This window comes from Trematomus bernacchii, unplaced genomic scaffold (assembly GCF_902827165.1).
Source record: "Trematomus bernacchii unplaced genomic scaffold, fTreBer1.1, whole genome shotgun sequence".
Lineage (NCBI taxonomy): Eukaryota > Metazoa > Chordata > Actinopteri > Perciformes > Nototheniidae > Trematomus > Trematomus bernacchii.
The window spans coordinates 1479985-1496306 of NW_022987552.1; the positions used below are offsets into that span (position 1 = coordinate 1479985).

The 16322-nt window shown below is 41.2% G+C and overlaps 1 protein-coding gene across 1 annotated transcript; it reads right to left on the reverse strand.

The window, feature by feature from the left end:
* Positions 1–831: 831 nt before the first annotated feature.
* cebpz (CCAAT enhancer binding protein zeta) lies at positions 832–15996 on the reverse strand. Its single transcript, XM_034123824.1, is given in 18 exon segments — positions 832–1451; positions 2235–2316; positions 3450–3514; positions 4674–4763; positions 4882–4911; positions 5561–5757; positions 6221–6281; positions 7153–7265; positions 7966–8032; positions 8132–8191; positions 9146–9248; positions 10102–10155; positions 10581–10669; positions 11030–11207; positions 12369–12600; positions 13437–14986; positions 15772–15885; positions 15887–15996. Coding segments are annotated over 18 exon segments (3327 nt in total). The 5' UTR covers positions 15977–15996; the 3' UTR covers positions 832–1299.
* Positions 15997–16322: the final 326 nt, after the last annotated feature.

Below are 16322 nucleotides of genomic sequence, written 5' to 3' on the forward strand. Positions count from 1 at the left end.
GCTTGCTACAAAAGGAAAACTCGTGCGGCTCTCATGTCAGGGGTGACATGCAGGCTCTGCATGCATAGCAAACCACCAATCACAACCATTCTTGATCAGATCACAGCAGGATAACCGAGCTCAGCTTGTTGCTCTAATAACTTAAGATCCAGACGTCCGTGACTAAAATCCTTCATCCGGTTAAATATAGTTAGAAAAATACCAATTGTATAGCATTAAAGTTCAAGAAAGGATGGTTTGCGGACAAAACAAAACTGTCTTTTCTTCAATTCCTGTATTTTTTCATATCTTAATATCGCAGGGGGAAAAAATATCACAATGTCAGTTTTTTCAAAAATCGTGCAGCCCTAATCAGTAGTTGAAAAGTACTTTTTGACTAACGTTTACAACCTACCTACCAACTTACTATAGCGTGAGATGCTAAGTCAGTCCCAGTATATGATTGCAGCCTCATGGATGGAGAAAAGACAACAAAAACCCATTTAAATGTTTAATAATCAGGACTGAAGAAATGGGCACTTTAGTTTACAAAGTAACTCGTATAATCACGCTTCAGAAAAGGGTAATAACTTAAATTCCTGTAGATGAAATCTGTTAAATGCGTCCATGAAAAACAAGGTCCTTTCTAAAAACATAAACAGGTCTCCTGGTCGTTTTAACGCTCCTGTTTCCAACGAGTGGGCGGGGGTTATACTATGCTATAACCCTTTTCAGGATACATGTATTTTGTGTATTATCAGAAGTTGAAAAGTACTTTTTGACTAACGTTTACACCCTACTATAGCATTAGATTTTAGGACAGCAGCCTCATGGATGGAGAAAAGACAAAAACCCATTTAAATGTTTAATAATCAGGATTGAAGAAATGGGCACTTAAAACGTTTACAAAATAACTCGTATAATCACGCTTCAGAAAAGGGTAATAACTCGAATACCTGTAGATGTACATGAAATCTGTTAAATGACAAACAGGGTGGCATACTTATGACTTTTCATGTGTTTTGACGACTTACTAGGCAATGACATTTTCATGCCTTTATCAGAAGCGTCATAGATGGAGAAAAGTTTAATAACTTGAATTCCCGTAGAAGAAATCTGTTAAAAGCGTCCATGAAAAACAGGGTCTCTTCACAGAAAAACAAACATGTCTCCTCTGTTTCCTCCCAGTTTACTACCAGTCCAACGAGTGGGCGGGGGTCTACGGTGTCCGAGAGAAAGACCTCGCCGCCTGGTCGGCCAATCAGGACTGAGGACATCCTGCAATTAAAAAAAACCTCCACGATCTCACGACAGCTGCTACTACTTCCTCTTCCCGAACGTCTTTCCCGTCCGCGGGCGACCGAACGCCTTCTTGTTCTTGTTGAACATGGTCTTCTTCTTCCTCATGGTCTTGGCGTCGCGGTCCTGCATCCAGTCGTCTCTGTTCGCCTCCCACTTCAACTGCTTCAGACCTGAGGGACAAACAGGAAGTGAGGAAAGACAGGAAACACAACAACAACGTCTCTGGTTTCATGGATCTGATGTGACGGAGATTTCAACTATTTATACAAATGATTAAAGTACAGATGCACCAATGTCTCATTTCTCTGCCGATGTTTAGAGTGACAACTTTGCAGATTTACAGTTTTATTCATCCCATCTTTGTGCCAGGAAAACAAAATGTTTTAATAGTTTTTCAGGCTTACATAATATACTATCTTTAAATGAGCACAAACTCTTTACTTGGCTGAACGGTTACCTTCTTATTGAGGAGGTTTTAAGTTCAAACACACGGTGGATGCTTTTGATTCTTGTTTTCCGTCATGATCCATTATTACCCGTCATTTAAATATCTAATAGCATCAAATGTGAGACTTTGAGCCCAACATGAATCACATATACACATATATATATATATATATATATATAGCTACAGTCTTCTGTGTTAAAGCTGACTGTTGTCCATCTGTTTCTCTGTGGAGAAGTTAATAAATCTGGCTGGTATCCAGCTGACTGAATAAAAACAACAACCATCATGTCGTCTTTTTCCTGTTCTCATAATTATCCATATCGTTTAGTTGCTATGTTAGAGAGATTTTACGTTTTAGCTTTCCACACCTGAGTGTTAAGAAACTATTTACAAATAAATAAGATACAAACTAGCATATAAGCTGACATACACTTAAAAACATCCTGTCCCTGAACTAAAGCACACTCTTATTGCTGTTAGAGCTTTGTCTCTCAGGTGATCTTACCTGCTTTGTCGCTGTTGGCCATGGCGTTCAGGCCGGTGTTGTCAAACTTGGATCCGGCGTTCTCGTCCAGCATGGAGCCGAACTGGGAACAAGGATCAAGTCATTAAAATACAGATAACACAAACGAGAAAGATTATTGATTAGTTTCATCCCACAGGCCATAAGACTATTAAACACCTGAACCTTTTACTGATCTGTTTGCCAATTATTTATCTAATATATCATATTCCCTTTACTTGGATAGACTCTTCTTGCACTATTTCCATTTTATTTGTATTTACTTGCACATCTCCAAACATTCTCTTGCACTATTTTATCTTGTTTTATTAGTTTTATGTCCTATATATATATTCATGTTGCTCTGTTGGAGGACGACTTCAGTTTTTCATTGACATATCTACAGTGACGAGTCCTAAAACCAGGAAGTGAGTCAGCATTTCACCACTTCCTGTTCCCTGGTCTCAGAGCCAATGGGATCTCTCCATAGGGTTTAGGAAAATATCTGTAAATAAGGTCTGTGGTTGAGACACATTGAAGAGACGGATCACGTTTTGTTCTACGACATTAAATCCATCAGCATCGACCCCACTGGTGATTTCTGAAGAGTTGACGTGTCTGAAAAACGATGGTTGTTACCAAGTGGCTGAATAGGACTACAGAAGTTGTGGAGGCCGTTGTACGTCATTACGCCGAACACGTAAACACTCCTCTAAGTTAGTTTGCCCTGTTCTGCTTGAAAGCAAGTCCCTGCCTCCTGCTAACTGTTCAAACAAACGCTTCAACTCGTTCCATTTAGAATCTGTGTGTTTGAATATGGATCTGAAGTTGGCGTGACGTTGAAGTCGTGCTGCTGGACTCGCCTGTAGTTCCTTTGTAGCATAACGTTAGCATGTTGCTTCTAGCCGACTAGATTTATGATTCGAACATTATAAAAGTAGGGTAGACATGTGGAGATTATCCGGCTGAACAAAACGTGCATTTATCAAACAGGTTTGTTTCACAGATCTTATTTTCCAGCTATTTTCCTAAATCCTCTGGAGAAATCCTGTTGCTTTTTAGTCGAGGGAACCAGCAGCTTCCTTCAGGGATATACGGCATCCCTGCTCCGCTCTATGTGCACATGACAATAAAGCCTTGAATCTTGATAAGATCTGCTCTATTTGTTCGTCTTGGTTTGATCTAAATCTTTATTTATATGTAACATAAGAAACGTACCTCTTCTGCAGAAGCAAACATGGCCGTGTCTTTCTTTCCCTTCTTCCTCTTCCCCTGCTTTGGACCTGAAAGGAGAGAAGAAACAAAAACATGAACTCACATTTTTCACAATAAGAGCAGCTTGAACATCATCCGCTTTCAAACTAAAGCACATTTTATATTTATATTTAATTGAATATCCCATTCCATGCGCACTTGATGTAAATAATATCCTGCTTATATTGTGTTAACAGAAAATGTGTGTTTTTATTTGTCCGGCAGTTTATAGATTTGTTATCTTCACGGTCATCTGTATATTTTTCTTACTCTCTAATGCGGCTTCATTTCTAGGGATGCTCCGATCGATCGGCCGATATTCACTCTCTGCCGATCGATCGGTGCTCTCTATAAAGGCCGATCAGGAGAGCAGATCACATGACGTAAAATACATGCTGCTCATTGGCTCATGAGGACAAAATGGCCCAACTTTTGAGAGAGAGAAACGTCACAGATTACCCATCATGCCTAGCTGTCAGAGCAGAAGAACCCGTATGTGCGCTCACAGAGCATGCGCCCCTTAAGCCCCGCCCCCCGAGCTCCCACTCTCGGCTCAGTAGAATGAATGGAGAGAGAAAATAAATCTGGATTCGGCTTTTAGTGCATTTTAGAACTTTAAGGACCTAATGATTCTAATAAGGGATATAAGATAGTTCATACTGGGAAGTTTATTTAGTTTAAAAAAAATTATCCGCTGATTTACAGACGTTTCTTTCCCCATGTTAGTCAATGGGGAAAAGTCTTTCTGGGCCGGGTGACGTCACGGACTGATACGGAAAGTGTAGTACCGCCGTTTGGACACAACGAATATTTTCATCAGAGTCCGGCGCACTTCCTGGGGGCTTGGTATTTTAAGGTGTCCGAAAATGACAGTAAAATAGCGAAAAAGAGAGCGCTTCCTCTCATCTCTCCCGTGTTCTTCTCCAAAGTTAATGTAAACTTGAATAATGAACTTCATCTGAATGTAATAATGATGTTGGTTGTTGTTTGTGGAAGCTCCAGTGAATGAGCATTAACTGAGTTTTAAACATCACTTTAAATGGAAGGTCCCCATAGGCCCCGCCCACTCGATCGGATCGGCGATCGGTATTGGCCGATACTGATTCCGGCGATCAGCCCCAAAAACCCTGTTCGGAGCATCCCTATTTATTTATATTTCTATTTTTGAGATGTTTATTTATAACGAACCTAAAGAAGAGTCCGGCTCCTCGGAGGATTTCCGCTTCCCCTTCTTGAGAAGAGGAGTGATATCAGGAACTTCCATCTCATCGTCTGAATCTGCAGACAGGAGAACACTTTCATTATTCAATCAGAAATGTAGAGAGTCAACACATTTGAGGAAGTATTTGATGAAGTATTTGATAAGTATTTGATGTGTTAGTAGACTTGAACTCACCACCAAATGCATCGTCCTCCAGCTCGGGAACTGAAGAAAAGACAAAGAACAAATCAATGACAAAGGGAAAATATTCATGTATTTTGTTTGTTTTTATTACAATACTACGAGTGTTTTCAGACCACATACTATACTATATTTTATTCTGAAATACTCTATGACCTTTCTTTTAGAAATGTTCGATATGCTAAACCTTTTTAGACATTTCCGACAATCTTTAATAGGTCTCTTTCCTTTTTTACATTTTCAACATACTATAACCGTTTTTTCAGAAATTTGCAACAAACTTTACCACGACTTCTTTTCTGATATTTATGACATGGTATATAGATTTAATTTTCTTTGTTTTTCACCTACTATACGATTACATAAGCACTTTTTTTTAATCTCAAATTTGGACACCATCACTTTCCCCCAAAACGTTGTGGACTAAAGTATTTCATTTTTCTGAAAAACTTCACCACGTGTTTTTTTCATTTATTTCCCCACGTACTACTATGACCTTTTTTTAAATTTATTTGTTGATGTGTTGACATTCTCAACAAGTGTTTTTAACATTTTTGACATACAATACTATGACTTTTTATCAATATTTTCTCACGTCACACCAAGTGTATCGCAACATTGCGTCTAGAAATGGAGATGTAATTCCCAGCCACTCCCAGAAACGTTGCCTCACCTTCTTCATCGTCGTCATCCTCTCCTCCCCCGTCAGGATCCATGAAGGTCCCCCCCTCTTCCTCCAGCTCGTCTCCGAAGTCTTCCTCGTCCATGGAGCCCAGAGAAACCTCCTCGTCGTCCAGGTCCGCGTCCGAGTCGTCCTCCGAGTCCGACGCCTCCGCATCCTTCTTCTTCTTCTTCTTGGCCTTCACATTACTGACATAGAGAAGAGAATGATCAAATCAGTCCCTCAGGTTAAACAAATAACAGACAAGTGTGTTGGTGTTTTCTTATTATCTTTTTATTTAGATATTTATATCACAATTTTTCATTATTATTTAATTTAAATATTAAAAAATATTTTTTAAAGGCTGACGAAACATATCTGTGTGTGTAATTTAATGAGGTATGTGTTTGTAAATATATATTAAACAAAATAATGAACATATATATCAATGATCAATGAATTGTATAAAGGTGATAAAAAGCCTGATTCATGTTTTCCCGTTTTCTAAATAAAAAGATTTTAAAAGATTAAGAACTCAATACATTTACAAATAAAGATCGCTCAAACAAACACAAACCAACTCTGAGAGCATTTGACCTTCAAAGAATAAATGCAAATGGTGCTATATAGTGTTATTTCTGCAGTGCTGTGCATGTTGTTGGAAGAGCTCACCCTGCGAAGTCCAGATCATCGTCAGCCATCTCCGTGAAGTACGAGTCTCCCTCGCAGGAGTCTGTTCAGATGAGAAACATAGAATACAAATTACACACAAGATTAAAGTATAGGTAAAAAGGTATTTAAGTATACATATATATATTTTTTAAATAAAGATTGGAGTTGCATTAATGAAAAACAAACAAAAATAATTGTCATTTTAAATTCATTTTGTAATACAATTATTCTCAAATATTTGTAATTCAAAGCATCTTCTGGAGCTGATAGCCAGTTCTATCACCAAGAGAAAAAGGTTGCTTGGTCTAATTACCAAAATATTGTAATTTCTTGTTTGTTTGACCGTTATGTCCCTCACTCTGTTACGAGACATCCCTTCTGTTATTATTTAAAGTTCATGAACATCGTATAAGATGCACATCAAACAATTTAAAAAGGGACAATGAGAAGTAGAGTTTCAATGTTTACTATTCCCTGTTTGTGCAACTATTTCATTGCAACAGGTGAAATGTATCTTCTGCAGTGCCTCAGCTTAAAGGTCCCCTATCATCCTGTTTTTCATCAATATATCACAGGTCTCAGATATATACAGAGCCTGTCTCTGATTGGCTGAAACACCAAACAGATCATTGCAGCATTACCCATAATCCCCTCTGTTTCAGCCCTGTTTCCAAAGTGCTGATTCTCTGTCTGTTACTTTAGATGAAAATAAGGAGCCCCTCCCCACGCCCCTCTGAGAGAGATTTGGTTACAAAGAACTCAATGGTGCTCTAGGAGGAGATTCAGGTGATAAGGTGGGGGGGGGGGGTTACCTTGGTTGCTGATTGGCTAATGAGACATGTTGATGTAGAAGAGACATGAAGAAGTGGATTTTGCATAATAGGTGACCTTTAAACGACTTCCATCACATCTTCATTAAGTGTTTGTCTCACCGAGCATTTTCTCAAACTCGTCGTCATCCACGTCCTCCACGCTCTCGTTGTCTCCGTCTCCTCGAGGCCGGCGGATCTTCAGCTGCTTCTCCTGGTGACGCTTCCTGAAGAAACTGGGGAACAAAAAGTCAATAAAAACATTAAAAAAAACATCAAAAATACAGTAAAATATTCTCACTAAAACTCACGAGAGGAAGGTCAAGTGAGTATTGTCATTTCTTTACATTTTACAGCGTTAACATTTGAGTTTATTTTAATTATTAAAGGGTAGTGGTGGTCTAATGGATAGTGAGGTGGGCTGAAGATCGGAAGGTTGTGAGTTCAAATCCCACCAGGAACACCACCACTAGTGTTCCCTTGAGGAAGGCACTTAGCCCTCAGTCACTCCAGGGAGAATGTCCCTGTAATCGGTCATTGTAAGTCGCTTTGGATAAAAGCGTCAGCTAAATGAAATGTATTATTATTTATTTTTTAGAGTTTTTAAATATGATTTTAATGTAATTTTTTAATGTCATTTTAGAGTTTTATATGTAAATTTATTGTCAGATGTTATTTATAAGCACATTTTCTTTGGTGTTTGAGGAGTACAATACACGTTAAAAGGGAATAAAACCCCTGCATGATGTTCCCTTTACTTCTTCATGATTCTTTTTAGATAATATTGCATTTCTATTTGCAGCTAAATATTATATTTATAGAAATGGGCTACTGGATACCTGCATTTCCCCAAAGGTATAAATAAAGTAAATTGTGTGAAGACAATTAGAGAAATAAAAGCTTCAATCATGAGGTTATAAATAGTTCCCAACTCACCGATGGAAGAAGATTTCATCGACGGGGATCTGGCTCTCCTCTTTAGTCAGGAACTCCTCACAGTTCACTGAGAGAGAAAGTTGTTTTAATACAAAATAAATAAACTACAGACAACTGTTAATGAGGTGAAATAAAAACAATTAACTTCAACTCTTCAAAATCTCACCTGGAACAGATTTGAGAGGGAATCTCTGTTTGGGCGTCAGCGCGGAAGAATCTGTGTTTTCTGAGAAGAATAAAGCAAATAAATCCAGATATTAATATTTTTAACATCTCTAAATAATTCTGGCAATTCATAATAATACACAATTTGATTAATGAAGCTCAGCGCAAGTTCAACCAGGAAGACCGTCTTTACTCATCCATTTACTATGTCCATGTTACTACTCTCTCTCCTCTCAATAAGTGATCGGGGGCGTCACTCCCCAGCTTAACCAATCACTTCGCTCTATTCCCACAAGCCTATCATAGCGCTCCGCTAACCCTTTTAAATCTGCTCTCCCCCCTCTGACAGCTGTCATTTCAGGTGACTCGATGCTACCCTCCTCCACCCCTTTTCACCTCCTGTCCCTCTGAACCCAGGGTCAAGCTAAGCCCCTCCCCTTCAGACCGACCCAACTATCCATTCACCACCACCAGGGTCAAGCTAAGCCCCTCCCCTTCAGACCGAACCCAACTATCCATTCACCACCACCAGGGTCAAGCTAAGCCCCTCCCCCTCAGACCGAACCCAACTATCCATTCACCACCACCAGGGTCAAGCTAAGCCCCTCCCCTTCAGACCGACCCCAACTATCCATTCACCACCACCAGGGTCAAGCTAAGCCCCTCCCCTTCAGACCGACCCCAACTATCCATTCACCACCACCAGAGTCAAGCTAAGCCCCTCCCCTTCAGACCGACCCCAACTATCCATTCACCACCACCAGGGTCAAGCTAAGCCCCTCCCCTTCAGACCGACCCCAACTATCCATTCACCACCACCAGGGTCAAGCTAAGCCCCTCCCCTTCAGACCGACCCCAACTATCCATTCACCACCACCAGGGTCAAGCTAAGCCACTCCCCTTCAGACCGACCCCAACTATCCATTCACCACCACCAGGGTCAAGACCCCGGGGGGTTTCATCGCATCGGTTCTCCCCTGAATTGAATTGAATCTATTGTTGTTGTTGTTATTACGTTTTCCCTTCATCTGTTTTGGGTTTCTGAAGACGAAGCGGTCGAGGAACCGGATCAGAGTGAAGTCCTGCAGAGGGTCTCCGGAGTAGAGGATGGAGCCGCCCTGAGGAAACAACGAGGAAACAATTCATAGAGGAAACTGTTAGGAAGATCCTGAATGTCCTCTATCAATATCAGAGTAACATGATAACAAAGGTATCCCAACTGTAGCTGTGAACATGACAGGATGTATGATTACCTAGAAGAGCATCAGGACTGTTTGAGGCATATGATAGCTATGTGATTAACATGATGATTCAGCCTCTATGGAGATAGACATATGACAAGCATGATCATTTCTGACGTGGAGCTAATCTGAAGTAAACATTGAATACTGCTTTCTATTCCTCCATCTTGTGACTGTGTAACTCCCTCTCTTGGATATCAGCATGTGAAGGACACTGTTCAGGAACTAGTTGATGCTCTGTATGTGATGACTACTTCCATTCTGGAGAGGATCACAAGTACATGGATCCTGAGATTGAAGCTCAAGCCGGGGAAGAGGGATTATTAACATTTTTGAGATTTGGAGAAAAAGTCATTTTGAGAAAAAGTCATAATTTAAAAAAAATTGAGAAAAATTCATTATTTTGAGAAAGTCAGAATTTTGAGATTTTGAGAAATAAGCCAACATTTTGAGAAAAAACTCAGTATTTTGAGAAAAAGTCAGGATTTTGAGAAAAAGTCAGAATTTTTAGATTTTTAGAAAAAGTCAGAATTTTTTCAGATTTTGACATAGAAGCTATTCTGTATGTGATGACTACTTCCATTCTGGAGAGGATCAGAAATACATGGATCCTGAGACTGAAGCTCAAGCCGGGTACCAGTGAGATTTGTCTAACAGAAACATTTATAAAGAAATAGTAACATAATCTAAATGCAAACAGAAGTTGTGACTTTAAGTGTAAAGGTTTTACCTCCAGGATGGTTTTTGCAAACAGCGACACGGACGGATGGAAGTGAGCGGCGAGCTGCAGGGAGACGAGACAAACAGAAAATAGCTTAGATGTGTTAAAGTGTGAAATCTCATCACACATTCACAAAGTCAAATGATCTCATGATGAGGATCTCAAAGTGAACATGGAGAAGCTGTTTGACTCTAATGGTGTTTCTGTCTAATCAAGCCATGTGTTTCTCATCTGTTGTCCCTACTGGACAGATGATGTAAGACACCCTAATTAAATAACTAATTCAAATGTTAAAGCCATACATCTCTGTGCATGATATTTAGATGGTTAATACAACTTGTTTTTATAGTATGATGCAATATCAACGTTTCCATCTATCCAAGCAATATTAAATATATCAATATTAATGTCATACTATATTTTCAAAAAATGTTAAAAGTCTCACAAAATCACTTCGTTTTTATTGTGATTAATTTAGTGTTCCTCACCCTCTGCAGCTCCCACAGAGTCGTGCGGTCGGCGCCGCAGAACAACGGGTTTCTGTGCAGCGGGTCGTAGCTCTGGATGCTCTTTCCTCCTGGAGAGACAGAAACATCAACATCAATATTAAAGAACAACAACAACAGCAACAACAACGAACATCCAAGAAACCACAGAACAAATATAACATTTGAAGAATATGTTTTTTGTTCTTGGAGAGATTTTACACCTGAGAAAAGTCATCTTTTTCATCCACATCTGTTTAATTGAAGGGGCTGTATTCTGCTTTTTGGGGGTCTTCCCTTCCCTGTAGTGTATCTATTGGTTTTAGTGCATGTAAATGGTCTGCAGAGGCTCAAATCGCTGTGTTTCTCTCCCACACATAAATCACTATAACACACACTATAACAAAATAACACAAATGTAGTTTATGATCATAACCCTCTCACACACACACCTTCCAGGTTCTGGTGATGTACCCATGATGCACTGGGCTTCGCCTCCTGTGGCTCTGCACTCGCTTCTTCCTCCTTTGGTTCTACACTCGCTTCTTCCTCTTGTTTGACTGCGTCCACAAAGTGCTCCTCTTCATCATCTTCCTCAGCGAGGTCTTTGAACGCCTCCTCATCCCCGTCCTGAGGGAACACAACAGGAAGAGATGCTAAAAATGTATCATTTACTAAAAAACAAATCACTTCAAGTATCGTTGAGATTGAGACACCAGGAGAAGAATATGGAAAATAAATTAACTATTCATTTGTTCACATTTTAATCTATATTTTTACGACTGAAAATCAAATCTCTGACACCTATGTTGTATTTACGATTTTACAAAAAGGAATAATTACGTAATCTGGATTTTCTGGTTGTCTTTGTTTGACATTTGGTCACCAATTGTATTTACTTGCACATCTCAAAACATTCTCTTGCACTATTTTATTTGTTCTATGTCCTATATCACACATGTGTCCAACTCAAGGCCCGGGGGCCAAATCAGGCCCTTTGTGGATTTAATTTCGGCCCGCAGGATAATTTCTAATTACTATTAGATCTGGCCCTCCGGTATATTGCACGCACACCTTCACTCCATCCTGAGGGTCTCCTCCGCTCAGAGCCTGACCCCAAACATTGATGACCTTGCACCCGAGATGAGATGCCAAGTATCTGAACTAGCATCACAGAGCAGCACACTGAGTTTACATGGATGTTTCCTTCTGCACTTTTTCTCTCACGACAACAGGACATGTTTGGTTTGTTCTTTGAGGGAAATAGTTTTCTTGAAGCTGTTGTTGGCCTGTGGAGAAATGTAATCATAAGAAATGACTCTGGAAAAGCTTCAGATAGAGCCATAAGAAATGAATGCAACTGATTATTTAATGTTTAATGTTGTTTTTATAGGCAATAATTTAAGCTTTGTTAGTTCCAGGTTTAATATGTGCAATAAGTTCATTTCAATAAGTTCTGCAAGAAACATTGAACCAGTCCGGCCCTCCACTAGTACCCATTTTTTAATTTTGACCCACTGTGTATTTGAGTTTGACACCCCTGTCCTACATTCATGTTGCTCTGTTGGAGTGACTTCAGTTGTTCATTGCCATATCTACGGTATCACTGTAGCTGCTGTGTAAACTACAATAAAGCCTTGAATTGAGTTGGGTATACCTTGTGCTTACATTTAAACAAAACACATAAATAATCCCAGCTCTGAGTTTTTATAGCGCTTTTCCCAGTGCTCAAAGACGCTTTACACACAATCAGAAACAGCACAAAGAAAACACGTCTTTTGGTCCTCTCACCCCGTCCTCCAGCAGCAGGATCTTGAGAGCCGGTTTGCTCTTCATCACCTCGGACACGAGGAAGAGCGCTCCGCAGGTGAAGGAGGCGCTCTGCTCGGCGCTGACCTGCAGCAGGCGCTTCACAAACGCCTTCACACGACGGACGACTATGTCCGCCTTCAGGGATTTATAGAGGAGGTTCAGGAACATGCTGTGACGAGAAGAGGAAGAAAGACCGGGGTCCAGAAGCTTCCTGAGGAGGAGGAGGAGGGGGAGGGGGAGGAGGAGGAGGGGGAGGAGGAGGAGGAGGAGGAGGAGGAGGAGGAGGGGGGAGGGGGAGGAGGAGGAAAACAGAAGAGAAATCTGAATAAAACTCCCAACAAACAAATTGAACAAACTAAATATCAGCAGCTTAGGTTGTAAAATGTCAATTTTCAGAGCTCATTCTTACATTTAATATTCATTTGATTATGTTTCTGTAATAATCTAAAGCCCTGATGTTCCTGATTTCACGACTAAATGATGACTTTTCATATTAAAGTGGTTTCATCACCTTTAAGACTAGTTAATATTAGTTCTTATTCATTAACGCACACTCTAGACGCCATCCTATGCTATGATTGGTCAGTCTATATTCGAGGGGCGGGACTTAGCAAAGGCTCTATATATACAAACTGTATTTGTCCCTCTCAAATACACTTAAAATGAAATAAAGTGGGATTAAATAGCCAGGTAAATGCATAAAGGAGAATATGAAGTCACAGCAGTAAGGTTGAGAACACGTCTGCATGAAGCACTTGGTTTAAAACGATTAATGGGGAGGCTGTGGCTCAGTGGGTAGTGCGCTGAACTTCGAATCAGGGGGTAGCAAGTTCGAGTCCCACTGCAGTCAGCATGTCGTTGTGTCCCTGAGACACTTCACCCCAAATTGCTCCTGTGGGGATTGTCCACAGGATTGAGTATGTAAGTCACTTTGGATAAAAGCGTGACATGTGAAGTAATGTACCTGCAGGATTGTTGCTGCTTTGAGTTTGAATAATGCTCCGTTTTGTAAGTAGCTTTGGATGAAAGTGTAAATGCAATGCTTACCTGTACAGAGCGACGTAGTATCGATCTGAGATGCTCTGCTGTGAGTCCATCACCTGGAACAGCAGCATGAGCGCCTGCACGGCCGTGTTGAACTTCACCAGATGCACGACTTTAAACAGCGTGTCCAGCTGCTCCTTCACCTTCTCGTCTCCGGAGCCGGCGTAGGGATACGCTCTGTTCACGCCCGACAACAGCGCGCTAAGCATCTTCGACTCGATGTCCTTCTTCTTCACGCAGGCGCGGAAGAAGGAGAAGTAGATGGTGATGAGTTTGGCGGCTAAATCTGCCTCGTCGTGGCTGAGCATCACTTGGCTGAGGAAGCACACGGCGTAATACTGAGCCTTGGGGTTGATGTTGGGTCGGAACATGAGTCTCTCCACCTCGCAGCTCACCACCACCTTCATGTTGGGGTGCTTGTGAATCAGAGACTCCAACAAATGGGACGCTTTCGCCGCCGTCTTGTACTCCGGGTCGCCCAGTTTGTTGACCACCTGCATCAGGAGCGCTCTCTCTTGCTCCGGTCGACTGCACAACATCTCGTGAGCCGTCGCCAACGCTTTCGCTTTCGTCGCCGCGACCGTATCGTGAGCGACGGAATCCAACGCCGCCACGAACTCGGCGACGTGGTGCTTCAAATGGTGCTCGAAGTACCAGAGGATGAGTCGGCGATCTCGAGCGTCTCTGTTTCCGCTCGCCTTTTCCTCAAGTTGATCGAACGGGTGCTCGGCGAAGGATCGGAGCTTCCTGTTTTCCGGGAGTAAATCGGAGAGGAGAAGTTCCCGCAGAGTGTCCAACGCCATCAAACCCTGCCTCCGACTGCCCTTCTTCTTCACCATGGCCACCAGGTTCTCCACGTGTTCCAGCGTGTGCACCGGAGCGTCTTGGATCAGAACCGTCATGGCCGCCATCCTGTCAGCCAGCACGCCGGAGGAAACGACCGTCTTCATCCAGTTGGAGTTGGCTCCTTTCTGCAGGTTCTTCTTGCTTTTGTAGAGCCCCTGGTCGGCCTCGTACAGCTGGACGGCCAGAGCTTTATACTGAGAGATCAGAGAGGGATCCTGTGGGGACGTTGCTCCCTCCGCGGTGTATTCCAGATCGAACCACTTCCCCCCGGGTCTGATGAGCAGGATTTTCCTCGGCTGGAACTCAAACACATTCACGTTCTGCTTCTTCTTCCGGCCTTCTTTTGCCTTCTTCTCTTTCTTTATGGTTTCCACTTTGGGCGGCACGCTGGATGTTTGTTCCTTCGCTGCAGCGGCTTCCTTCTCTTTGGCCTTGTTACCCTCTTTAATCACTTTAATCACTTTACTCTCTGTACCCTCTTGTATCCCTTTAATCACTTTACTCTCTGTACCCTCTGTACCCTCCGTCTCCTCAGCGCTTTCCTCCGGCTCGTCGGGGATGATCTGCAGTCCTTCGATGGATCGGATACCCAGTTTTTTGATGAACTTCTCGAGCTCGCCTTCCTCCAGGTCGTCGATCGCTCCTTTCTTTCCTCCGTCCACCAGCTCGTTTTCATCGTTCAGGTTGGCGAGCAGGACGTAGTCGGCCTGAAGAAGAAGAAATACACATCGTCATGAATACAGTATAAATCAGTAGTAATAATTAATAATAATAATTCATTACATTTTTTTATTTTAGCAGTTTTTCAAGTGCTCAAAGCGCTTAACAATTACATATTACACATATTGGACATGTAACAGCCAATACTGTGTAGTAGTGAAACATATTGTGTATTATTACTATTTGTATTATTATGTTAAACACAGCAGTGTATTATTTACTTAAGTTAATTGGATAATCGACTTCTCGTTTCCTCTGTACCTGTATAAACCATTGTGTGTAGTTTAATTGATAGCAAAACACAGGTTTGGTGTGGAAAAATGATCGTAAGCTGTCAGATAAACATTGTGCAAAGTATGCAGAAGCATAACATGGAAATACTCAAGAAGTACCTCATGTACTTCTACTTCAGTAACATGTAAGTATTTGAGTACATTTGAACCACTTTTTACAACATATTAAGGTGTTTTCCTGATAAACTCACCCGAGTTCCTCCAAGCCAGTCCTCCAATCACTATTTATTTAATTGTATTGTTCTTATCATACCGTTGACCTCCTTGTGTCCCTTGAATTTTGACATTATACTTTTATGCATGTGTGCCAAAAGGTTTGACATGAAGTGAATTTGCTTTAATTTGTGATGCATGCCATGTTTTTAAAGCACTTTGAGCTGAACCTGGTGTATGAAAACTGCTATACAAATAAAGCTTTATTATTATTATTATGACTGTTATTTACAAGATATTAAAGTTTGTATTCCTGGTAAACTCACCTGTGTTCCTCCCAGCCGGAGAACATCATCCAGGTTAAACTCTTCTTCCTCTGCTTTCTTGCCCTTGTCTTTACGTCCATCCTCCGCAGGATCTTCCCCCTCCTCCCCGCCGCCTGTTTTCGTCCTCCATGTCATCTTTTGCCGGCTGAAAAGACACTTTAAAGCCCGCTTTGGATTTTTTACGTTGCTTGTTTTTCGCCGCCATGCTTGCTTTCTACAGCATGAGGAGAACGTGACCCGGATGTGGAAGGTGACGTAATGGCGAGTGTTTCCGGGAGGTTTCCTTTTTTTTTAATTGTATTTATTAATTAAAGTAGAATAGCAACATGTGAGTGGTCATTAATGTGCCTTTAAAATAGATAAATAATAACAAATAATAATTCCCGAGTCAATCAAAAATGTTTTCTTTCACCTACGTCACAGCCGTTCGTCCAATCAGGGAGTTTGTCCTTCGCTTAACAGTCAAGCTTAATTTCATGGTTCCGACAACGCTTGAAAATGTCCTTTCAAAATAAAATAGTAAACGCAACAGAGGGGTTACAGTTTCTTTT